The 26,249-nt window shown below is 36.7% G+C and overlaps 1 protein-coding gene across 1 annotated transcript in view; it reads left to right on the forward strand.

Annotated features, from left to right (window-relative positions):
* Nucleotides 1-26,249, forward strand: part of USH2A (usherin) — an 815,757-nt gene that overhangs the window by 631,624 nt on the left and 157,884 nt on the right. The window contains exons 50-53 of the mRNA XM_002760516.6: nucleotides 9,969-10,187; nucleotides 18,814-19,037; nucleotides 22,237-22,441; nucleotides 26,008-26,205. Coding sequence (XP_002760562.4) covers nucleotides 9,969-10,187; nucleotides 18,814-19,037; nucleotides 22,237-22,441; nucleotides 26,008-26,205 — 846 coding nt within the window. The remainder of the gene's footprint in view (nucleotides 1-9,968; nucleotides 10,188-18,813; nucleotides 19,038-22,236; nucleotides 22,442-26,007; nucleotides 26,206-26,249) is intronic.

A 26,249-nucleotide genomic window follows, 5' to 3' on the forward strand; every position in this document is an offset into this window, starting at 1 on the left:
GCATGGAATGTTTTTCATTCTGTTTGTGTCCTCTCTTATTTTGTTGAGCAGTGGTTTGTAGTTCTCCTTGAAGAAGTCCTCCAACTCCCTTGTTAGTTGTATCCTAAGTATTTTATTCTCTTTGTGGCAATTGTGAGTGGAGTTCACTCATGATTTGGCTCTATGTTTGTCTGTTATTGGTGTATAGGAATGCTTGTGATTTCTGCATATTGATTTTGTATCCTGAGACTTTACTGAAGTTGCTTATCATCTTAAGGAGATTTTGGGCTGAAATGATGGGGTCTTCTAAGTATACAATCATGTCATCTGCAAATAGAGACAATTCGACTTCCGTTTTTCCTAATTGGATACCCTTTATTTCTTTTTCTTGCCTGATTGCTCTGGCTAGAACTTCCAATACTATGTTGAATAGGAGTGGTGACAAAGGGCACCCTTGTCTAGTGCCAGTTTTCTAAGTAAATGCTTCCAATTTTTGCCCAGTCAGTATGATATTGGCTGTGCGTTTGTCCTAAATAGCTTTTATTATTTTGAGATATGTTCCATCAATACCTAGTTTATTGAGAGTTTTTAGCATCAATGACTGCTGAATTTTGTTGAAGGCTTTCTCTGCATCTATTGAGATAATCATGTGGTTTTTGTCTTCGGTTCTGTTTATGTGATGGATTACATTTATAGATTTGTATATGTTGAACCAACCTTGCATCCCCGGGATGAAGCCAAGTTGATCATGATGGATAAGCTTTTTGATGTGCTGTTGCATTCAGATTGCCAGTATTTTATTGAAGATTTTTGCATCTATGTTCATCATGGATATTGGCCTGAAATTTTCTTTTTTAGTTGTGTCTCTGCCAGGTTTTGGTATTAGGATGATGTTGGTCTCATAAAATGAGTTAGGGAGGATTCCCTCTTTTTGTATTGTTTGAAATAGTTTCAGGTGGATTGGTACCAGCTCCTCTTTGTACATCTGGTGAATTCAGCTGTGAACCCATCTGGACCTGGACTATTTTTGGTTGGTAGGCTATTAGTTGCTACCTCAACTTTAGACTTTGTTATTGATCTATTCAGAGATTCAACTTCTTCCTGGATTAGTCTTGGAAGGGTGTAAGTGTTCAGGAATGTATCAATTTCTTCTGGATTTACTGGTCTATGTGCATAGAGCTGTTTGTAGATGGCGGTTTGTATTTCTGTGGAATCGGTGGTGGTATCCCCTTTATTGTTTTTTATTGTATCTATTAGATTCTTCTCTCTTTTCTTAGGTGTCTGGCTGGCAGTCTATATATTTTGTTGATCTTTTTAAAAAACCAGCTCCTGGATTCATTGATTTTTTGTTTGAAGGGTTTTTTGTGTCTCTATCTCCTTCAGTTCTGCTCTGATCTTAGTTATTTCTTTTCTTCTGCTAGCTTTTGAACTTGTTTGATTTTGTTCCTCTAGTTCTTCTAATTGTGATGATATGGTGTCAATTTTAGCTCTTTCCTCACTACTCGTGTAGGTAGTTAGTGCTATGAAGTTCCCTCTAGACACTGCTTTAAATGTGTCCCAAAGATTCTGGTATGTTTTGTCTTTGTTCTCATTGGTTTTGAAGACCATCTTTATTTCTGCCTTCATTTCATTATTTGCAGTAGTCATTTAGGAGCAGGGTGTTGAGTTTCTGTGTAATTGTGCAGTTTTGAGTGAGTTTCTTAATGCTGATTTCTAATTTGATTGCACTGTGGTCTGAGAGACAGGTTGTTATGATTTCTGTTCCTCTGCATTTGCTGAGGAATTTACTTCAATTACACGGTCAATTTTAGATTAAGTGCAATGTGGTGCTGAGAAGAATGTGTATTCTGTGGGTTTGGAGTGGAGAGTTCTGTAGATGCCTATTAGGTCTGCTTGCTCTAGATCTGAGTTAAAGTCTTGGACATCCTTGTTAATTTTCTGTCTCATTGATCTGTCTAATATTGACAATGGAGCATTAAAGTCACCAACTATTATTGTGTGGGAGTCAGTCTCTTTGTAGGCTGTTAAGAACTTGCTTTATGTATCTGTGTGCTCCTGTATTGGGTGCATATATATTTAAGATAGTTAGCTCTTCATGTTGTATTGATTATGTAATGCTCTTCTTTGTCTCTTTTGATCTTTGTTGGTTCAAAGTCTGTTTTATCAGAGACTAGAATTGCAACCCCTGCCTTTTTTTTTTATTTTCCCTTTGCTTGGCAAATCTTCCTCCATCCCTTTATTTTGAGTCTAAGTGTTTCTTTGCATATGAGATGGGTCTCCTGAATATAGCACACTGATGGGTCCTGACTATCTATCCAATTTGCCAGTCTGTGTCTTTTGATTGGGGCATTTAGCCCATTTACATTTAAGGTTAATATTGTTATGTGTGAATTTGATCCTGCCATTTTGATACTAGCTGGTTGTTTTGCCTGCTAATTTGTGCAGTTTCTTCATTGTGTCAATGGTCTTTACCATTTGATATATTTTTGCAGTGGCTGGTACTGATTGTTCCTTTCCATGTTTAGTGGTTCTTTCAGGAGCTCTTGTAAGGCAGGCCTGGTGGTGATGAAATATCTCAGCAATTGCTTGTCCATAAAGGATTTTGTTTCTCCTTCACTTATGAAGCTTAGTTTGGCTGGATATGAAATTTTGGGTTGAAAGTTCTCTTCTTTAAGGATGTTGAATATTGGCCCCCACTGTCTTCTGGCTTGTAGGGTTTCTGCCAAGAGATCTGCTGTGACTGTGATGGACTTTCCTTTGTGGGTAACCTGGCCTTTCTCTCTGGCTATCCTTAGCCTTTTTCCCTTCATTTCAACCTGAGTGAATCTGACGATTATGTGCCTTGGGTTGCTTTTCTTGAGGAATATCTTTGTGGTGTTCTCTGTATTTCCTGGATTTGAATGTTGGCCTGCTTTGTTACGTTGGAAAAGTTCCCCTGGATAATATCCTGAAGAGTGTTTTCCAGCTTGGTTTTATTCTCCCCGTCACATTCAGGTATACTGATCAAATGTAGATTTGATCTTTTCACATAATCCCATAGTTCTTGGAGGCTTTATCACTCTTTTTACTCTTTTTTTTCTCTAATCTCACCTTCTCATTTTATTTCACTGAGTTGGTCTTCAATCTCTGATATCCTTTCTTCTGCTTGATCGATTCAGCTATTAGAACTTGTGGTTCACAAAGTTCTCATGCTGTGTTTTTCATTCCATCAAGTCATTTATATTCTTCTCTAAGCTGGTTATTCTAGTTAGCATTTTGCCTAACCGTTTTTCAAGGTTTTGAGTTTCTTTGCATTGGGTTAGAACATGCTCCTTTAGCTTAGAGGAGTTGGTTATTACTCACCTTCTGAAGCCTGCTTCTGTCAATTTGTCATCCAGTTATTCTCCATCCAGTTTTGTTCCCTCACTGGTGAGGAGTTGTGATCCCTTGGAGGAGGAGAGGGATTCTGGATTTTTGGTGATTTCAGCCTTTTTGCACTGGTTTCTTCCCATCTTTGTGGATTTTTGAAGTTGGAACTTTCGGATGGGGTCTCTGAGTGGATGTCCTTTCAGATGGGGTCTCTGAGTGGATGTCCTTTCTGTTGATGTTGAAGCCATTTCTTTCTGTTTTTTAGTTTTCCTTCTAACAAAGAGGCCCCTCTGCTGCAGGACTGCTGGAGGTCCACTCCAGACGCTGCTTGCCTGGGAATCACCCATGAGGGTGCAGAACAGCAAGAATTGCTACCTGTTTCTTCCTCTGGCAGCTTCGTCCAAGAAGGGTACCTGCCAGATGTCAGTCAGAGTGCTCCTATACGAGGTGTCTCTTTGGATATAAGGGGCTCAGGGAGCCACTTGAGGAGACAGTCTGTCTCTTGTCAGAGCTCAATTGCTGTGCTCAGAGCTACTGGGCAGGGACATTTAAGTCTGTTGGAGTGGAACTCACAGCCATCCCTTTTCCCAAGTACTCTGACAAAAGCCCCTGAGGGGCTGCTGCCTTTTTTCAGAGATGTCCTGCCCAGCAAGGAGGGAGTCTAGTCACAGTCTGCCTACAGAGGCCTTGCTGAGCTGCTGTTGGCTCCACCCAGCTGCTGCGTAAACTTCCTTGTGATTTTATTTACGCAGTCAAGGTTAGAACTGACTCAGTAACAGCAGAAACCACTCCCCCACAGCTAGCTAGACTGTCCCAGGTTAAGTTCAAACTGCTGTGCTGGCTGCAAAAATCTCGAGCCAGTGGGTTTCAGGTTTCAGTCTTTATGTTGGTGGGACCTGCCGAGCCAGATCACTTGTCCCCTGACCTTCAGCCGCCTTTTTTTCAGGGGACTGGGTGGTTCTGTCTCACAGGCATTCCAGGAACCAACTAGAACGGCCACCCAGTTTTTTGCTGAAAACCCACGGCTCCAGCTAAATTGGCCACCCTGTTTTGTGCTGGAAACGGCAGGCTGGTGTTTTTGGTACTGACGGGAATCTCCTTTTCTGTAGGCTGTAAAGACTGTGGGAAAAGTGCAATATCTGAGCCAGAGTACTGGAGTTTCTGGAAAAGTCCCCGATGACCTCCCTCGGGTAGGAGAAAAAGTCCTCCAGCCCTTTGAACTTCCTGGGTGGGGCAATGCCCCACTCTGCCTTGATTTGCCCTCCTAGGACTACACCTACTGTCCAACCAGTTCCATTGAGATGAACCTGGTATCTCAGTTGAAAATGTAGAGATCACTTGCCTTCTGTGTCGCTCTCACTGGGAAATGAGCTCTGGAGCTGTTCCTATTCAGCCTTATTGGTGGCTCTCCAGACTGACCCTTAAATCCTGTACAAAGTGGCATGCAAATCTTTTATCATTTTAATAGAGTGAACAGTGAACTACAAGGACTGGTACAGGGGATAATGAGGTATTATGCCAAGTGAGGTAACTTTTTGGACGTATGTAGATACAATGGACCAATTTATTAAACATTATTCTTTTTTAGTAGACTTTGAGCTAGTTTCAAGACATGCATAGCCAGATTGTTTGATATCTTTAAGGGATTAGCATCCTTTATGAATACCACATCTGAGCAGTTTTTGCCCTAGAGGATCTTGGAGACACATTCACATTCAGAGATATTGATCACAAAGGCATCAGGTAATTAGCTGGTGCCATCACCAAATTATAGATCAGGCATTCTTCTCCTGGGAATTACAGAAAGAGGCTTTATTTCAGGTCCACATTTATGCTGGTGTCTCATTTACAAAGTGGATCCCTTCTCAACAGATGCACTGAAGTGGAATTACTAAACAAAAAAAAATGTGTTGATTCAAGAGAAAGAAAAGAAAAATAAAGGCAGAATCTGAAAATAGTTTTAAATTTCCACCACTGAGACATTTGATTATTACTAGGAAGGGATGATGGAAATTTACAAGGCGTTTTGTTAGATGATATACCCCTCGGTATCAACCTTCTATTTTTACAATTGCATAGACATTTATCTCTTTCTATGTCAAGAGCAGTTATGGATAGATGAGAGCAGCTACTTTCACAGAGAGGTGCTGTTTTGTCAGTTTGGCCTTTTCCTTTTTTGACTGCATCTTTCTAAGATACACTAATAAGGGCAGAGTAGGTGTTCTACTAGTGTTCCTTACAATATTGATGGCTGTTTTTGTGTACGCTAGACACAGGAGTGTCTTCATTCTTGGCTCTATCTAACTGCTTAATTTCAAAAGCTATTAATGTGGTCTGATTTTTTTTTTCCTTTTTTTCTTAGTCAAAGTATCTTCTAAGTGCCTAGCAAGCTCATGTAATTTAGAGAGGGGACAATCTATTGCCTCATCTTCTGTTTTCTGGGAAGTTATGATATCTTCTTCACCTTCTTGAGACTAGAGAATTCTGGAAGGTGGTAGTTAAGTGGTCTCTGAAACCAGTCATGTTTTGTGGTAAAATACATATAACATAAAACTTATCATTTTAACCATTCCCTAAGCACATAACTCAGGGCATTGAGTCCATTCACATTGTTGTACAATCATTACCACTCATCTTCTCAAGCTGAAAGTGTTTCCACTGGGCACTAACTTTTCACTTCCCCTTGTCTTCAACCCCTGGAAACTACCATTCTGTTTTGGTCTCTATGAATTTGACTACCGTGGGTACCTAGTATAATTGGAATCATACAATATTTGTCTTTTTGTGTCTGGCTTATTTCACTTAGCACATTTTCAAGGATCATTCATGTTGTAGTATGTGCCAGGATTTTATTCCTTTTTAAGGCTGAATAATGTGTCATTGTACGTATATAACACTTTTGTATTCATTTATTCATCAGTGGACATTTGAATTATTTCTGTCTAGTGACTATTATGGTTGAAGCTGCTATAAACATTGGCATACAAATGTACAAATTTCTGTTCAATCTTCTGTTTTCTATTATTTTGGGCTTATACCCTGCAGTGGAATTCCTGGATCATATGTTAATTCTGTGTTTAATTTTCTTTTTAAGAACAGCCATACTGTTTTGTGGAACATTTTAACATTTTATGTTCCCAACAACAGTGCACAAGTGTGCCAATTTCTCCATATTCTTGCTGATATTTGTTATTTTATGTTTTTTATAACTATCCTAATGAGTATGAAGTGGCATCTCATTGTGGTTTTGATTTGCATTTCCCTAGTTATTACTAATATTGAGCATATTTTCATGTGTTTATTGGCTATTTGTATATCTTCTTTAAAAAATGTCCATTGAAGTTATTTGCTCATTTTTAAAATAAGGTCATTGTTTTATATTGTTGAGTTATAGAAGTTCTTTATACATTTTAGATGCTACTTCCATATCAGATACATAATTTTAATGTATTTCCTCATGAGTTGCCTTTTCACTTTGTTGATAATATTTGATGTTAAAAAGTTATTAATATTAATTATGATTAATCCAATTCATCTTTTTCCTTTATTGCTTGTGCTTTCAGTGTCATAGCCAAGAAATCATTGACAGAGCCAATGTCATATAATTTCCCGTTTGCTTTTTTCTAACAATTTTAAGTTTTAGCTTTTATGTCTAGATCATTGATCCATTTTGAGTTAGTTTTGGTATATGATATTAAACAAAGGTTCAATATCATTCTTTGGCATGTGGATATTCAACTTTTCCAACATTATTTTTTTTCTTACAAAAAAAAGGTCCTTTTCCCATTTAATGGTCTTGGTACCCTTGCTGAAAATCATTTGCCCATATATGCAAGGGTTCATTTTTAGGATCTCTGTTCTATCCCATTGGCCTATATGTCTGTCTTTGTACCAGTAATACACGTTTGATTACTGCAATTCTCTAGTAAATTTTGAAATCAGGAAGTGTGAGATCTCCAACTTTGTTCTTTTTCACTGTTGTTTTGACTATTTGGAGTTTCTTGAGATTCCATATGAATTTTATAATGGCTTCTTCTATTTCTGCAAAAAGCATTGGCATTTTAATAGGGATTGCATTGAATCTGGAGATCACTTGAGTAGTATTGGCACCTTAACAATATTAAGGCTTTGATCCATAAACTTGGGATGTTCTTTCATTTGGTTGTCATCTTTAATTTCTTTCAACAACATTTTCTAGGTTTTCAGTCTTTCACTTTCTTGGTAAGCTCATTCTTAAGTATTTTATTTTGTTGATGTTATTGTAAATGAAATTATCTTATTAATTTTACTTTCAGATTTTAATTCTTAGTGTATAAAAATATATGTGATTTTACTATGCTGATTTTGTATCCTGCTACTGTGCTGAATTTGTTTATTAGTTGTAACAGGTTTGGGTTTTTTTTTAAGAATCTTTAAAGTTTTCTCTATATGACAACATGCTGTCTGAGAACAGAGACAGTTTTACTTCTTCCCTTTTAATTTAGATCCCTTTTATTTCTTTCTCTTGCCTAATTGGTTTTGCTATACTCTCCAATATTACGCTGAATACTAGTGGTGAAGGGTAGCATCCTTGTCTTATCCCAGATTTTAGAGGAAAAATTTTTGGTCTTTCACTGTTGAGTATGACATTAGGTGTAGTTTTTTCTCATATACCCTTGATTATGTTGAGGTAGTTTTCATCTATTCCTATTTTATTGAATGGATTTATAATGAATGAAAGGTTGAATTTTGTCAAATATTTGTTCTACATCAACTGAAATAATCGCGTTTCTTTTTTTTCCTTTATTCTATGAATATAATGTATTACATTGATCAATTTTCATATATTGACCCATCTTGGTATTCGAGGAATAAATCCATTTGGGATGTTGCACAGTCATTTTAATGTACTTTTGAAGTCAATTTGTTACTTTTTTATTGAAGATTTTTGCACCAGTACAATAAGAGCTATTGATTTTAACTTTTTTTCTTGTATTCTCTGACCAGTAAGTTGTATGTTTCTAGTCATTTGTTCATTTTATCGAGTGAGATGGACTTTTGACCAATAAATTTGGACAGAAAAGATCTCAAGGATAGCTGCTAGGAGTTATTGTTCTATTTTTTATACTCCTTATATCTACATATAGTTAAATATTATGTTGTATTTTTATACCATTTTGGTAAACAATTCATCTTGCTTTTACTGAACAAATTTTAGGATATCCAGGGCTCAGAGAAAGGTGAACTAATTGAGAACAAGAAGTCCAGGACTACAAATCCCTAAATCAGTCCTAAATTCTTCAGTGGATTTCTGCCATTTCTTAAGAAAGCTTGACAAGTCATTAATTGGATTATAGAAATCTTACCTGGACCATGGTTGAAGGCCATAAGACCCACGAGATTGGTCATCATACTTACATACCTTGTAAGATATAATAAAGAGATACTGTCTGGGGGAAATGATATGTTCAAGAAGGAGTGGTAGAGAAAAGGGAGGATGGTCTGTGGAAAGAAGAGAAGGAGAAGGGCAAGAGAGAGGAAGTCAGGGTTTGGAGGGCCCTGAGGGAAGCCAACCACAGTTGGGTCATGAGACAGAGAAGACAAATGAAGCTTGGATTTCAGATCCAACAATTTTTTTTTTAGTTCTTTTGAAGGTATGAAGCCATTTACAAAATATTCTCTCTTTTAGAGTTGTCTTCCTACAAAACAAACAAACAAGCTAACTCTTGGTATTTAGAATATTTGAGTCCTTTAATCTTAAGGTACCAGGCAAAAGATTATCTAATTCTGTTTTTTGTTTGTTTGCTTGCTTTTGTTGTTTAGATATGCTCAGGCTGGAGGTCAGTGAAGCAATCTCAGCTCACTACAACCTCTGCCTCCTGCCTCCCAGGTTCAAGCAACTCTCATGCCTCATCTTCCCAAGTAGCTAGGACCACAGGCATGAATCACCAATCCTGGCTAATTTTTTTATTTTTAGTAGAGACAGTTTCACCATATTTGCCAGGTTGGTCTCGAGCTCCTGGCCTCAAGTTATCCACCCGCCTCAGCCTCCCAAAATGCTGGATTACAGGCAAAAACCACAATGCCCTGTTGGTTATCTTATTCTTACCCCAGGTTTCCAAGACTAAGAGAAATGTAGTAAAATTCAGTGTCTGTCATAGCCCAGAAAAGTACTAGTACACTGATTTAAAAACAGTATTTTTACCTCCTCTCATGTAATTAACCTTCTCAATGGGAGTATTTTCTTTGGTTGTACAAATATAGTTTGGTTAAGGAAATTATAATCATAGGCAATAACAATTTATCAATAGTTTGTTTTTGAATCCACTCTACTTTCCAAAAGAAAATTACACAAAACAAAAAAGTGTTCTTAGATGTTTTTCTATAATGCCACATAATCCATGTCACCAGACCTGATAATGAGGAAATAGGCAACATAGACTTACCTGTAAGTTACTCTGTGTGTATCTGAGCTGACACTCATGTTTATACACAAAAATTTTGGAGTCATCTGGAAATTTTGCAACTCCAATATGATATTATTCTCTCTAGTAATTCTGTCAATCAGTTGGGATCTGCAAGATGATTGTGATAAAAGTTGATTGCGAGTCATAGCATATTTTTTAACTGATGTAATGATTATTATTGTCCTAAATTGACAGGTGAAGTATGCTGTCCAGATGAACAGCACAATCGGGTTTCTGTTGGCATTGGTGACTCCTGCTGTGGCAGAATGCCGTACTCCACCTCAGGAAAGCAGATCTGCTGTGCCGGGAGGCTTCATGATGGCCATGGCCAGCAGTGCTGTGGCGGACAGATTGTGAGCAAAGATTTAGAGTGTTGCGGTGGAGAAGAAGGAGTGGTGTACAATCATCTTCCAGGTAAGGGGCCCAAGTCTAGTTTCAGTAGATGGAGGATGTGAGAAGCGGGGAGAGTGAGAAATTTGCCCTAGAAATAAAACAGATAAGTAATTAAAGCTCACATTAGTTATATCTAATGCAATAATTAGGAACACGTTATTTAATACAAAAAAATGTAATCTCCCAGTTTTTATGTGTATCTTGTGTATTTCAGAAAAACACATCAATTTTTTTTCCTCTTGAAAAGGTCATGTCCACCCAAAGAAATCCCACACATGAATACACTGGTTCTGAATGAAAAGAATATTTCCTAGTAAATAGTATAGAAAATTATTACAATGATATTGTGTTATAATTCTTTCAATCCCTTATTCTACTGTATTAAATAAGCTACCACTAATATTAATAACAATGAGTATCATTGAATGAATACTAACAGACAGTGTACCAATATTTTATACATTGTTACCTCAAATAATTGTTACGATAATCTTAAGTGATAGACACTATTAATTATCTACATGTTGAAGATAAACAAACTGAAGTTCGGTCATTAGATAGTAGACATTAGTCTCTGCTTGCTAAATATCACACAGTCAGATACGGATTTTGGGAGGCCTCACACTTATGTAATTGAAGGTGGGGTTTTTAAAGACAAGAAAATTAAAATATAAAGACAGTGTTCACAGCATCTTTGCCAGGCATAGATTCCATCTCAAGAAACCACTTTCTTTGCTCCTCCCTAAGAAGCAACTCATCCGTTAGTTTTATGGTGATATTGCAGCAGTTCAATTACATCTTCAGGCTCCTCTTCTATTTCAAGTTCTCTTAGCACTTGCACCACATCTACAGTTATTTCTTCCATTTTGAGTCTTGAACCCCTCAGTCATCCATGAGGGTTGAAATCAACGTCTTCTAAACTACTATTAATGTTGATATTTTGAGTTCCTCCCATTAATGGTGAATATTCTTAATTGCATCTAGAATGGTGAATCCTTTCCAGGTTTTTCAATTTACATAGCCCTTATCCATCCTAGGAATTACTTTCTATGGCAGCTATAGCCTTATAAAATGTATTTTTTAAATAATAAAACTGGAAAATCAAAATGACTGCTTGACCCATAGGCTGCCAAATAGATGTTGTGTTAATGGGCATGTAAATGTGATTCTTCTTGTCTGTTTCCATCAGAGCTCTTGAGTGACCAGATGCATTGTCAGTATTAATATTTTTTTAAAAGTCATTTCTCTTCTGAGCAGTAGGTCTCAATAATGAACTTAAAATACATAGTAAACTATATTGTAAACAGATATGGGATCACAGCCTTTTTTGTTCCATTTACAAGTATAGGCAGAATAGAGTTAGCATAATTATTTTAAGGGCCCTAGAATTTGTGAAGTGGTCAACGAGCATGGGCTTCCACTTAAAGTCACCAGCTGCTTTAGTCCCGGAACAAGAGAGTCAGCCTGTCCTTTGAAACTCTGAAACCAGACATTGACTTTTCCTCTCTGTCTATGAACGTACTAGTTGGCATCTTCTTCTAGTATCAGGCTATTTCATCCACATTGCAGATCTATTGTTTAGTGTAGCCACCTTCATCAGTGATCTTACCTAGGTCTTCTGGGTAACTCGATGCAGCAGTTTCTACATCAGCACCTGCTGCTTCACCTTGCACTTTTATGTTACAGATATGACTTTTTTTCCTTAAACCAACTTCTGCTAGCTTCCAACATTTCTTCTGAAGCCTCCTCACCTCCCTCAGCCTTCACAGAATTGAAGAGACTAAGAACCTTGCCTGGACTAGGCTTTGGCATAAGGGAATGTCGTGGCTGGTTTGATCTTCTGTCCAGACCACTCAAAGGTTCTTCATATCAACCATAAGGCTGTTTCCCTTATCATTCATGTGTTGACTGGAGTAGCATTTCTCATTTTCTTCAAGAACTGTGCCTTTGCATTTATAACTTGGCTAACTGTTGGGCTTAAAGGTCTAGATTTTGGCCTATCTCAGCTTTCAACATGCCTCCCTCAATAAAGCTTAATTATTCCTAGCTTTTGATCTAAAGTGAGAGTCGTGAAACTCTTCTTTTCACATGAACACTTAGAGGCCATTGTAAGGTTATTAATTGGCCTCATTTCAATATTGCTATGTCTCAGAGAATAGGAAGGCCTGAGGAGAGGGAGAGAGATAAGGGAACACAGGACACTCATCAACTAAGCTTTCCGTCTTACATGGGTAAGGTTCGTGACTCGCTAAAACAAATTATAATAGAGACATCAAAGGTCATTGAGCACAGATCGCCATAACAAATATAATAATAATAAAAAGTTTAAATACGGTAAGAATCAAAATGTGACACAGGGACACAAAGTGAGCACATGCTATTGGAAAATTGGCACCAATAGACTTTCTTGATGCAGTGTGGCCACAAACCTTCAATTTGTTAAAAATTCAGTATTTGCAAAGTGCAGTAAATCAAAGCACAATAACATGACATATGCCTGTGATGCTAAACTACTATATGCCTTATAAATTCTCATTCTCTCATATGTGCACGGTAGAGTTTTTTAGAGAATACATGATGTGATTTGCAACAGATCGAATGTAGAATCGGAAAGAAAATTAAATTGCCTTCTCTTACACTGAACAATTAAAAAGCTTGAAAGAATGTAACACAGTGTCATTTTTCTCACTATTTTTAATTTGAAAAATATATTTTTCATAAATATCACGTTATGTATTTATTATTTTTATATTTAAATGCATAAATAAATAATTTCAGAATTTTCTGCCAAAAGTTTTAACACAGTATATACCAACAGATAAAACCCATATAAACAAAAAATATTTGGCATCCTCAGTAATTTGTAAGAGTATAAAAGGATCCTGAGACCATAATTTGAGAACCACTGCTTAAAAGCATAGTGATATCTACTAAACAATTATGGCCGTTAGTTATCCTATACTACGACTAGCCAGTTGAATACCTTCTCCTTTAGATGAAGCAGCTAATAACATCTACTAACGGTAAAACCAAGGAGACAGGGAGGATACAAAAGTGTTAACCCCTGTATATCCTAATACATTCGAGTTTTAAAATGACAGAAAAATATTTTATTTTAGTGTGTTTGTTCATCTGTATATTCTCATTCATAGGCAGGTGATGAAAAATGAGAACACATGGACACAGGGAAGGGAGTACTACACACTGGGGTCTATTGGGGGAAACGGGAGGAAAGCGGTGGGGGGAGCTGGGGAGGGATAGCATGGGGAGAAATGCCAAATGTGGGTGAAGGGGAGGAAGACAGCAAAACACACTGCGATGTGTGTACCTATGCAACTATCTTGCATGTTCTGCACATGTACCCCAAAACCTAAAATGCAATAAAAAATAAAAATAATTTTAAAAAAAGAATTAGTCAATTGCCATACTCCCTTTTTTTTAAAATATGTATTATATACTGACCATATTCAAGATAATCACTCCTGGTGCTTTGTGAGTGTAAAAGTGGCCAAGATTCCACTTTTAACTTGTAATCTAATGAAGGAGAAAAGTATCTGCAAGGTTATACACAGGCCATAAGAGAGGGATGAATGCATTTATATTTTTAAGACTGAGATCACTGCAGTCAAGGTAGTGAAGGGAGTCGTTGCATTGGATTGGCATCTCAAACAGTGAGTATGAGTTTAGCAGGTGTGGCTTGAGCTAAACTATGAAACTCACAGTCTGCAAAACACAAATAGTAGTGAGCACTTTGGTTTACAGGAGGTATACACCCTGTGTAAGGAAGAAAGGAGATAAATCTGAGGAGGCAAAAGGATTTGAATATTCTTTAGCACTCAGGGAAGAGTCACTATGATGATAAGAACTGTAGTTTAAGATTAAATTTAGGTGCAGAACAAATATGAAAGAGAAGGAAAGAGAAGTCAGAACACCATTGCCATAAAGTAGAATGCATCTGTTCTAAGTGGAATAGGGGTTACTGTCCACTAGGAAAATCATTCTTAACTTGTTTTCCTTTGGAATCTTTTGAAAGTTACAAATCCTCACTCTGAATAATAATGCATAGAATACACACAAAAATTTGCCTGTAATTTTATCCACCCTTGAACTCCATCCATGAACTCAAATTTCAGAATCACTTCTTTATTGACTTCGAGATGATGTCTCATGCCAGTCAAATGTTCCTCACACAAATGGTGACAACCCTCAACTCCTGCCAATCAAGATAAGCTCTAGAATTTCTCATGGCATTCTACAGCTCTGCCAATTCTGATAATCACAGTGGACTGAAGGAAAGATGGTTTTACAAAGGAAAAAAAAATCTCTTTTTATTCTCTTGACCTTCATACCTGCAGGTTGCAGTGAAAATAGACAGGTTCCACATGTATTTTTCCTCTCTCTGCTGCCGTTCGCTCCTGTCACCCCTAATGACTGTGACCTTAATGACCTTCCAGAATATCCATATGGCCCTTTTTCTCCTCAACCTAGCAACAAACAGCCTACCTGCTACATGAGGGTTTGGATCTCATAATATCATTCCTAAGCCTGGCCTCTCTCACTGCTTGGCATTGTGTGCCTGCCACGAGACTGGGCTGGCTCGTAAAACATCTCTTTATGTACTTTATTACTTAAACTCTTTTATTTGCCTGCAGGAGCCCTTTAACAAAATCACATTGAATTGACTTTCTCACACCAAATCAAATCTCCCTGGTCCCAGTTCAGTTGTCTTTGTCAATATGTATTTTATAAATGGAGTGAATTAACAGATGCTGTTGGAACAGAAGTGCTGGGGTGGCGTTTATGTTTTTAGTGCTCTCTCTGGGCAGATGAGTCGTGTAGAAGTGTTATACAGGTATCTCGGGATGAAAGTCATGCGCGTCATTTCAGTGGATATGTATTCTTAGCCATTTTCTTTGAATAGATTTTAAACATATTTATTACTCATTTTTTTCTTAGTGTTTGCTTATATGGCTTTATCCTTTGTGCTATTAATCTTGAGTTGGACTTGATTATATCCCTTAGTATGAAAAGATGAAAATTAAAGCCTCTTTATCATTCAAAAAGGACAGATTTTTCTGTTAGCCATGGGAAACTGATCATGAGATGACTTTGGAATATAGTGACTTCTTTCTATTATAAATTTTGTTCATGCGGCCTTCGATGTGAAACTCAGGCTTAAAATTGTTTCAGAATACACCGAGTTTCCATGTCCTGGACTCTGACTTGAGCAGAACAAATGACTATCACTGACTGTTTCATAAGACGGGAATCTGGAAATTTTGCAGAGGGAAATATAACCACAGAAGTCTGTCATGTAAGGCTGGTATTGAAAGAACATTTCCCTGAAAGATTTCCATATAACATAATGATTTTTTTGAAAAGTGCAATAGATAAATGCTATAAAATATATGGCAATGATTTGGGGAACATTTTGACTCTACCCTTTCTCAGTTTTGTGGTGGTATTCATAGAGCCATCTACTGGTGAAGACTAACTGTGAATTTCTTTTCTTTCCTGCTCTGCCACAAATGTTATACATTTGTCCTAAGGATGACTAATCGCAAAACTTTTTTTTCCTTCTAGGCCTAAAATATCCTTTGGCTTAAAATTTGGTCTCCATGAACAATCTCAGAGTTTCACAATGATTTGTCATATTCCAGACTGGATTTTACTACTATACTATTTTTGTCTCAAAGGCATGATATATCATTCTTGGTTTTGGTTAAAAAAATGGAATGCCAGTTTTGCAGTCTCAACTATTTAGAAATTCACCCAGCAGATATGTTTATAAATGCTTTTCTTTTTAGATAAAGATATGAAATAAGTATTAGTAACATATTTGAAATATTAATAATACTCTGAGTAAAATATTTTTCCTCCACGGTTTTCTCAGTGTGTCCAATCAATGAAAACCACTGAAGATATACACAGTTTAGAAACACAATATATGCTTTTTGATCTGAAAAATTAACATCTACTAGTTTAATGTGTACTGTACTACTTCAATAATATCTATGTCTTGTTCAAAGACACTCTTCACCTTTGTACAAATTTAATGAAGAGGCTCTGGAAGAATGGACCCATCCATCAATAATGCATGACCTATTTTGTTTTTCTTTGGGCATATTTAAAATTGTGCATTCTGTGTGTCAAAGTTCAAAAGTCAAGTGCTACATGTGATAAATTAGGTAGGGGTCAAAAGTTATTGCAATGCAGTTTCAGAAGATTGTCTGTCGCTGAATTTGCAGCTCATTCATGCTGAAGTGATGCACTATGGGAATTACTACCAAACTCTGCTCCGCAACATCTGCTCTCCCTAAGTGAGTTAGTGCACGTCAGACATCTTTATGTCAGAATATTGCAGTGATGGATGCAGTCTTCAGAAAATGCTGCATAAAAATCTGGTGTGCCGTTCTGGCCATTAAGTGAAATTACTATTTAAATTAATGGCACTGTCACAGTTTATCTGTGCAAAGAATGAACGCTGATTAGGGTATTAAGTAATTAGCAATTTATCACACTGGAACAAGGTTGATAATAATTAAAGAAGTAATGGTTTACCAAAGAAACTAGAAAGGGAGTCACTTCTTGTTATGTGAGTGAAATCTTGGCTGAAAATTTCAATTCAGGAATACAAAAATGAAGCTCGTTGTGAAAGAAAGCATCTTTTCTTTTCTAGTGTAAAAACAGTTCATTATCAACATTTTAGTTGGCCTGTCAGAAGTCCCTCAGAATGATCAGATGGCTGATTATGAGTTTCAAATTAGGTCAATGTCTGCATATTTATTTTATACTTAAAGCATAGTGAAACCATGAAGTAATTTGGGAGGGGGAGGGGAAGAATATATTCTGCTCTCTCAAGAGCCAGTTTTCAAATTTTGATTGCTTTTTAAAGGAAAATATGAATTGTCTTAAGAAAACTGCTAGAGAAAAATATAACAGCAAATAATCCAAGGTTGTATTTAAATGTCTTATTAGAAGGGGCAGAAAAATGCCCGAACATAAGACTTGAAGCTATGGATTTTTCGTGTGTGTGTGTGTGTGTGTGTGTGTGTGTGTGTCCACACATGTATGTATGTATTTATATGTATTTGTGTGTATATATGCACACACATACACGTATGCATGTCTGTATGTACTTATACATACACATACATAGACATACACATATATACCCACTATTATCAAGACTCAGACTGAAACAAGCCTTGCTCTGTGTATTTATTTGAGATAACATATCCTGGAAATGTTAAAACAACTAAAGTTATTAATATAGCAGTTAATTTTCAAACCAATTATTTTGAAGAGTTGTCACATTAGATACACATAGTATGCCAAAACTCTGTTAGGATCAGTTTATATCATTAATCACAAATAAGACTTTTTAATATTAGGAGATTTCTTTAAGTGGAAAGATGAATGAGAGGGTTCTTTGGAGTCATGTGTGGATAAACATCTTTCTTAAGGCATGTGCCAAACCAGTGTCTACGTTCAATGATTCTTTTATAAAAGAACTTTTGATCTATTATTTGAGTGTCTTTCATAATATAGATATTTACACAGGACCAGATTAAACAATTCAGGACCCCGGGGCACTTTGAATTTGAGGTTCTTTATATTATCAATCAGAACTAATCATAAACAAACAAAATTCCAATTAAAATAAATCATTCATCACACTGCTATATAAGTGGATATAAATTCTAATATGAAAACACTATGACATGCAGTATAGGCACCTTAATTTCTAGCTTGATCTGACTCTAGTGCTTATTTATTCCTGCTTTATTGTTAAAATTTCTGCTATTTCTCTTTGATGACGATGTCTAAATGATGGAAACGCAAGTAATTAAACTGAATTTAGTGGGCAAAAAAGTCTATTTGGTATCTCAGGTACATGTGTCTTTCATCTCGATGTGGCGATCAGTGATCCTCTCTACAAGGTCTTTCTGCCGCTGCCCCCAGCCTGTCACCCATGTCTATGTTGTGTCTAGAACTGAGTGTGGCTTAAAAAATAATGTCGGATGAGTGCACCTGATCAGTGAACATGCTCAGATGATTTTGAATAAATACCAAATCTATCTCATGAGGAAAGAATGGTTACCATTGCAGCCATATTCCCAAGAAGCAAATATTTGTACCCTAGATAAAGCTACGCCAAAACTTACACTGCTCCCCCTGCAGGGTTTCCAGTTCTAGAATGGTGCTACCTTTCCACTCTGCCTGGGCTCTTATCCCAGAGTACTTGGGTGACCTTTTCTCCCTGAGGAATTTCTAGAGCTTTCTCGGAGTCCCTATAGTTTAACTAACCTTCTTCTGCAACAAGACGTTATCATCATAAAATGCACAAGCAGTTTTCATGACAGAAATCTGATCTCTTTTTATGGAGCATGAGAGAAGTTTGGCCCAGCTGAATGATTTTCGAACACTTCCTCTTGTGTGTTCTTTTCCTAATTAGTGTCTAGTGCTCTTGGTAAGAAGGACCCTCACTGCAGATTTAAATCACCTTGGTAGGGAAATGCTACCTTAGGTATTACACCATTTCAGCAACTGCCTGAGTCTGACATTTTTATACCAAACTTTATAGAGCCTCAGTTTTCTTCCCTTTTTCTATTTCATATTCATATATAACATTTTATTGTTGCAGGGATGTTCTGTTGTGGGCAGGATTATGTGAATATGTCAGATACCATATGCTGCTCAGCTTCCAGTGGAGAGTCTAAAGCACATGTTAAAAAGAATGACCCAGTGCCAGTAAAATGCTGTGAGACTGAACTTATTCCAAAGAGCCAGAAATGCTGTAATGGAGTTGGATATAATCCTTTGAAATATGTTTGCTCTGACAAGATTTCAACTGGAATGATGATGAAGGTAATTGATAGAAAAGCTCTTAGAGGCGCTGATTTGACAATGGAAAGAGAAATACATTGTTCATAACTATTTTTCTAAAATAGGAATATAAAAACTCCTGTGTGCATTATTCATTTTCACATTACATCCATATTAATACCGAATGAGTTTGCTATGATTGATGTTATTGCAATGAATTCTAAAAGAATTAATAATGATTAGCTGTTCTCAGGGAAGCTTTACCCAGCACTTCAGATTAGTGCAGGACTGAACGTCTTGTGCCGCTGAAAGAGCCGGCGCAGGTCGTCTGGGGCCTCTGCATGGTGCCGTTTCATGCCTGGGAGCACTGTGGATGGAGACAGGAGAAAATTTCCCACTTCTTCTCCCTAGCCTGCCAGCCATCATCCACCTCCTTTGATAGAGATCTTAGGTCCAGCAAATTCACTTAGTTGCATTTATATCATATTCCCTTAGACAATGCAAGATGAACAAATGCCAGTGTCAACCACAAAAGTGAATGAATAGGCTTCTGGGTGTAATCACTTATGGTTTTTTGTGGTGATGGTTCATATACTGTCATGTCATGTATGTGGGTGTTGAACTTGACCCAGGATACCAGAAACCTATTAATTAAAGGAAAGGACCATGAACGCTTTAAAAAACAAGCACACTACTGTGTTCTGTAGTAAATTGTCATTATAAGACCCCTAAAACTGGGTGTCTTGGTCACAGACAATGGAAGGGCGCTTGTTCAGTGAGGCACCTACACAGTCCTCGTGTGGACCGCACACACTTTTTACACTTTGGGATGTAAAGTAACTCATGAGATTGTTAGAAGCCCTGCAAGCACTTTGTATCAGTTAATGATTAAGATGATACATAAGGTTGGTTAAATTATTATAATGAGGATAATATTTCTCCATGCTGAATCAAGTAGTGTCTTCTACATAATAATGTTCAGTCTATAGGTTTCATTTCGTTTTCTGAAAACCTCTCTCCTGGAGATTTTTATATCCTGTTCCAATCTGGAATGGATCACCTTGGGATTTCTATATAACTGGCCTCTTAGGTCTTCCCTAAGCTATCAACTCAGGAATTTCTTTCACCTCTTTCCTGTTTTGATCCCCCTGTTTTTTGGATTCCAAGTTTCTTTCCGTTTAGAGAATTGTATTCTTGGATATAGATGTATGCAGGTAAATTTTTTGAGAGCTTAATGCATAAAAGTATTATTATTTTACCCTCCAAGAGGATTAATAGCTTGGTAGGATATACATTTCCAGGTTACAAATTATGTCTACTCAGATTTTGAGGCATTTCTGCATGTTTTAAGTTTCCATTGATATCTTGATTCCTATTTCTTTGCTGGTAAACATGTTCCTTTTCCTCTGAAAGCTCGAAGATGTTCTCTTTATCCTGCCTCTCTAAAATTTCATGACAATGAACCTCTATGTGGAAGTTGGAATGGTTTCTTTTTGCATTTTGTTCTGATTTTTTGAGATGAGAACATATAGGATCTACCATCTTTGCAAATTTGGGGGGTTTTTTAGTATTTTACATTACAATTCATTGTGAGTTAGGCAGCCATCTTCCAAGTAACACCCCTAGATCCCTAGCCCCTTCCATCTTGTGATGCTTCACACACAGTCCTTGGATCAGAATGGAAAGGGCACAAGAGGGGACAATTGCACATGGACTGGTCATACCTGGAAATAGAGTACATCCTTACTGTGCACTAGTCACAGAGACATATCTAGTCAGATGGCTTCTTCTACTGCAGCCAGGTTTTAACATCCCACGTTCCCAGAGAGAAAAGGGAAACATGAATATCACTGAGCACATTGCACTGTCTCTGCCTCATTCATTTACTTTCCAGCTTCCAAAAAAATATGAACTGTCTTGTGTGTATTATTTTCCATCCTTTTTCCTTAGACTTTCAACATGTAAACCATTATTTTACTCTCATTTGGTTGGGCTTTTAGAGAAAATAGAGATAAATCCAATGTTTAGTTGCCCTCTTTTAAATGGGATCCCATGGATTATTTTAATCCCATGGATTCCGTTTAAAAGAGGACAACTAAACATTGGATATAAAAATTGAACATTGGATTTATCTCTATATAGTGTGATTCCCTTTATATAGCACCATCTTTGCTCACTGCAACCTCTGCCTCCCAGGTTCAAGCAATTCTTTTACCTCAGCCTCCCAAGTAGCTGGGATTACAGGTGCATGCCACTATGCCCAGCAATTTTTTTTTAGTAGAGATGGGGTTTCAGCTTGTTGGCCAGGCTGGTCTTGAACTTCTGACCTCAAGTGATCCACCCGCCTCAGCCTCCCAAAGTGCTGGGATTACAGGTGTGAGCCACCACACTGGGCTCTACTATTTATTTTTGAATTTATTATTTTGACTAACTTGGTAAGAATAATTCAACTTATTTTATGTAAGAGAGAGGTTGAATGGAGATCAATTTTAATAGCAAAAAGTATTCTAAATACATTATGCTACTTATGTAAAGGAAAGGCAAAGTAGATCTCCACATTATAAAACTATTGCCTTATTTATAGCTCCTGTAATTTGGGATGATTAAGTATTCAATTTCCTTAGACTAAAACAAAGTGGTATTTATCAAAAACCATGAAAAGTTCAGAGATTTGTCAGAGAAAATGTTTATAAGCATAATAATTATAATCATAATGACAGTTCGTGAAACATTATTTTTTTTAATTTGGATCAGTAATATTTCTAAACTTCCCCAACAACACAGAAGTATAAATTCTCAAATATCACATTCTGTATTTTCTCCAAAATTCCACAGAAAAGTATCAAATAACAAAAATAAAATATTTGTTGTGTGTATACTACATTTAAGGCATTTATAGGTGTTATCTCATTTGAGTCACACAACAAACCCCAGTGGTAAATTTTGACTCCATTTTTCCCACTGAAGAAGCTGAGGTTTTGAAAACGTAAGAGACCTCAAGGTTACAGAGCTGGGAAGTTGCAAAACTGAAATTTTAATCCCAATATGTGTCATTTCAAGGTAATTGCTCTTTCTAGCACACAAACTGCCTTTATTTATTTTTATAAATTTTGAAATATTCATTCATCAAGTAAGTGGAGGAAAATTTCATTTGAAAGTCACAAAAGTCTACCCTATGTATGTCTAAATGAAATTTTTAAATACCCCTCTCCTCTCTTCTCACCCCTACCACTTAACTTAGGAAACCAAAGAGTGCAGGACCCTCTGCCCTGCATCTATGGAAGCCACGGCACATTGTGGCAGGTGTGACTTCAACTTTACCAGCCATGCTTGCACTGTAATAAGAGGGTCTCACAATTCCTCAGGGAAGGCATCAATTGAAGAAATGTGTTCATCTGCCGAAGAAACAATTCATCTAGGAAGTGTAAACACGTACTCTTACACAGGTAAAAGAAAGCAAGCTGTCTGCCCATGGCTTGGTGGGGTTAGTGAGAAGCTGCTGAAAATGCAGATTTATTTCACTCTGGCATCAACTCTCCTTAAATTGGTGTCAATACATTCCATCATACTTTGGGGCCAGCTCGTTACGAGGTAATTAAAGGCATAATCTGGATGTATTCAAACCAGTAGTTTAAAGTACGTTAAAGTCTAACTTTAAACAAGGTTGTATTCCATATTAAAGTAAATTGGTGGAGATAGATGTGACCTTTACTGCTATATTCAGTTAATTTACCATACACCCAATCTTCTTTTTCAAAAGCTGTAATGCAAATATCACTGAATGCAGTAAATGAATATTGCTATACTTGCAACAGAAAGAAGGATGCACCTGTCTGATTAATAATAAAACCTAACAGTGCCATTCTGAGGAGGAGGAGGAGGTAAACCTAAGCATGATGTTTCCCCAGGATGGCTGGTCATCTTAAAAACAATAACCCTTGCAGTTGTTATTGTAAATATTAATTTCTAAGTACCATCTTGCCCTGCTCAGTTAGTCCCATGATTCTTAATTTTGGCTAAGCTGTGTGAGAAACGCTGTTAAGTTTAGAATTATCTCTAAAATAGTTCTGCCATCTATTAAATTTGTATTATCCATTTACTTAAATCCTTAAAAAATGTGTTCTTATTTTTAGAAAAATCAAGTTTGTGTGTGTGCGTGTGTGTGTGTGTGTATCATTTGTCGTCTTGATTCAAACAGAATCCATTTAAGTGACATAATTTGAGTAAGCTAAGGTTACATAAACAAGCAAAATAGTGCTCTATCCTATCATAAATTATCATTCTGCTTTACTCTATCAAGGGGCAGTAATGGCAAACCTCAGGAGTACAGAAAGTAAGGTAGGATACTGAGAAAAGGGAAGGAAGATTAAGAAGGGAAGAAAGAAACAGAGATAAGGTTGATTGAACATTATTTAGTCCCAATGTTATACTAAGTACTTGAAAACCTTATCCCAATTATCCACAAAACAGTCATACAAATATGATCATTTAGCAGATGAGGAAATTGAGAGTCAGATCTATAAAAGTAACTCACCATGAGACAGAAACATATTCAAATAATGCCATCTGCAAAAGGGGCATGTTTTGAAGACTCCACGTGGTATAGGAGCTCCTTTCAGAGTGCTCCAAATGTCCTTCAAGCTGTTCTTCCACCTGAAATGTTTTGTTTTATCATCCTACTCAAGGCCTCAGTCAGGAGTCACATCCTCAGGGCAGTCCCTGTGCTGCTGTGACACATTGTTCACGGAGCTCACTAGTTCTCCCATGTGTTATATGGATTTGGACACTTGTTCCAGCTCTCCTATTAGATTGAAACACCCTTATGAATAGGACCCTTTGTTTACCTTTACCTTGTTATTTTGGATTTAGAACACTGCACAAACCATAAATATTTCTTGGAATGAATCTAATTAGGAAAGGCCTTGGATACGGGACAATCTGTTCAACCTTCTATTATGTTCCCAGGCCCAGTTACAGCTTTAAATCATGGACCCTCATTTTAAAATTATTGAGTTTTCATCTAAGCAAGTCCTCTACTTTTATCTGCCCCTTGTAATCAAGATCAAGATTTTGAAGGACTTTTAATACATGCTTGCAGTAGCCCTATCCAAAAGTGAATAGATGTTTCCACCTACTGATATAATAATGTTATGAGTGCTTTTAAAATCCGTATTTCAGATTGCTTTCCCAGCAGAAAATACTATAAATTGAATATGAAAAATAACAAATTTTTTTTTCATCAAAGATTTTCAGCACACAAGTGTTGCTCTGATAATTCCATTGAGAACAATTTAGACTTTTTTAGAAAGCTGACTTTTAGTCAGACTTTTTTAGAAACTTGAAAGCTGACAATACCAGTGCTAAAATTTATTCATTTATGCAAATCATTTATTTATCAAAAAGTATTTATTAAATACCTACTCATAACTAGTCACCACATTAGGACTAGCAGTCATGAAGACAAAAAAATAGCTTTCATTAGGATTTGAAGCCTGTATGAAAGAAAGAAGCAGCAAACGAGAGTTGAAATGCTGATGTGAGCTTGAGGGTACAGATTAACAGTCATTAGCAATGAGTAGTTTAATTTTCTGTACCAGAGATGTGAAAATATATTGAGGGTACATTTTTATCTGAGGATAGGTAGATGGTCTAGGCAACTCAATCGCATAAGGTCATTCAGGGATCCAGAATCCAGAATGGCAACAAAACGTATGCAATTTTCTCTCTTAAAAATGATGCCGAAGTTGTCGATATCTCTTCTATACTCCTTTAGGTATTGAGATCTGAGTCATGTGACCACTACATGCTACAAAGAAAACCAGAAAGTGTGGTTTCTAATCACATTTAGACCAGGATGGAAGGAAGAACTGGGGACTAGTGGTAGTCCTCACAGCAACAAGTGGCAGATACCCTCTAAGCAGAGAAAATGGAAAAGGAAGATAATGCTTTACATTTGTAGGGCAATTGGCATTATATGAAGTTCTGCCCCATAATTTATTGCATTTTATTTTCATATCAATTCTATACAGTAGGCAGGGAAGGGTTTATATTAAGTAGATGTATATAAGGAGAATGTGACTCAATTAATCCAAGCATCAGGACTGAGAATTAACTCTATGCCCGATGGAGATGAGCAGGTGGCTAGACAGCCAAGGAAGAAGGCCTCCTTTTCCAGTGCTCAGTCTGAGAAAGAGTTATCCAGAAGCTCCCATACAAAAATGCATACACACATTCAAAATGCATCAAATTGGAGACATGGAAAATACATTTAAATAAATTTTCAAGTACTTTTATGGGGGGGAATGTGTGGCATTTTTGTTTCCAAAGTTATGAAAGTGTAAATGGAACTAAGACTTTGGGAACACCACTGAATCACATGGATGTTCATCTCATACAATTTTTGCCAGTTTGGAAAGCTCAGTGTGCTTGGTTTTGCTGTTTTAATAAAGTTGGTTGGTTTGTATTTTGGTTTTCAATTCTGGTTTTTGTGGAAGAAGGAAGAAGCTAGATGGCAGAGTATGCTTTCATTTTTATTCTCTGAAATGATACCATGATAAACTAAGTTTCAAATCCTGTGTGTTATTTTGGAAAATGTTTAAAGTAATCTTAACAAAGTAATAGAAAGTAATAATTTATAGATTTTTGTAACACTAAAACTATAGAAGAATGTTGGCAAACCTGTCTCATGTAAAAATCAAAAGTACATGAACTTGTGAAGCATCAAATCTTATGACTCCAGTGCTTGTATTTTTCATTTATTTAATATATCCCTCTTTCTTTGCCCAGAAACAGGGAATTCTATTCTGTGCATTTCCATATCCCTGCACCTAATGAACACTTTAAATGTTACTTATATTTAGAAAATAAAGATTTTAGAGTTTTATTTATACATGAAAGATTTAGAGCCTTAAACATTTATTTTAAAATGTCTTAATTTTTTGATGGTCACTTTTAATATGATGGTTTAAAAAAATGAAAATAAGAGAAACCTATCTATTTTCTCTCTTTGCAGATGTAAATCTCAAGCCCTACATGACATATGAGTACAGGATTTCTGCCTGGAACAGCTATGGGCGAGGTTTCAGCAAAGCTGTGAGGGCCAGAACAAAAGAAGATGTGCCTCAAGGAGTGAGTCCCCCGACATGGACCAAAATAGACAATCTTGAAGATGCAATTGTCTTAAACTGGAGAAAACCTATACAGTCAAATGGTATTGAGCTGCCTTTAAAATACCAATAACAAAATCCCATAAAT

The sequence above is a fragment of the Callithrix jacchus genome, chromosome 19 (assembly GCF_049354715.1).
Source record: "Callithrix jacchus isolate 240 chromosome 19, calJac240_pri, whole genome shotgun sequence".
In the NCBI taxonomy this organism is placed as follows: Eukaryota; Metazoa; Chordata; class Mammalia; order Primates; family Cebidae; genus Callithrix; species Callithrix jacchus.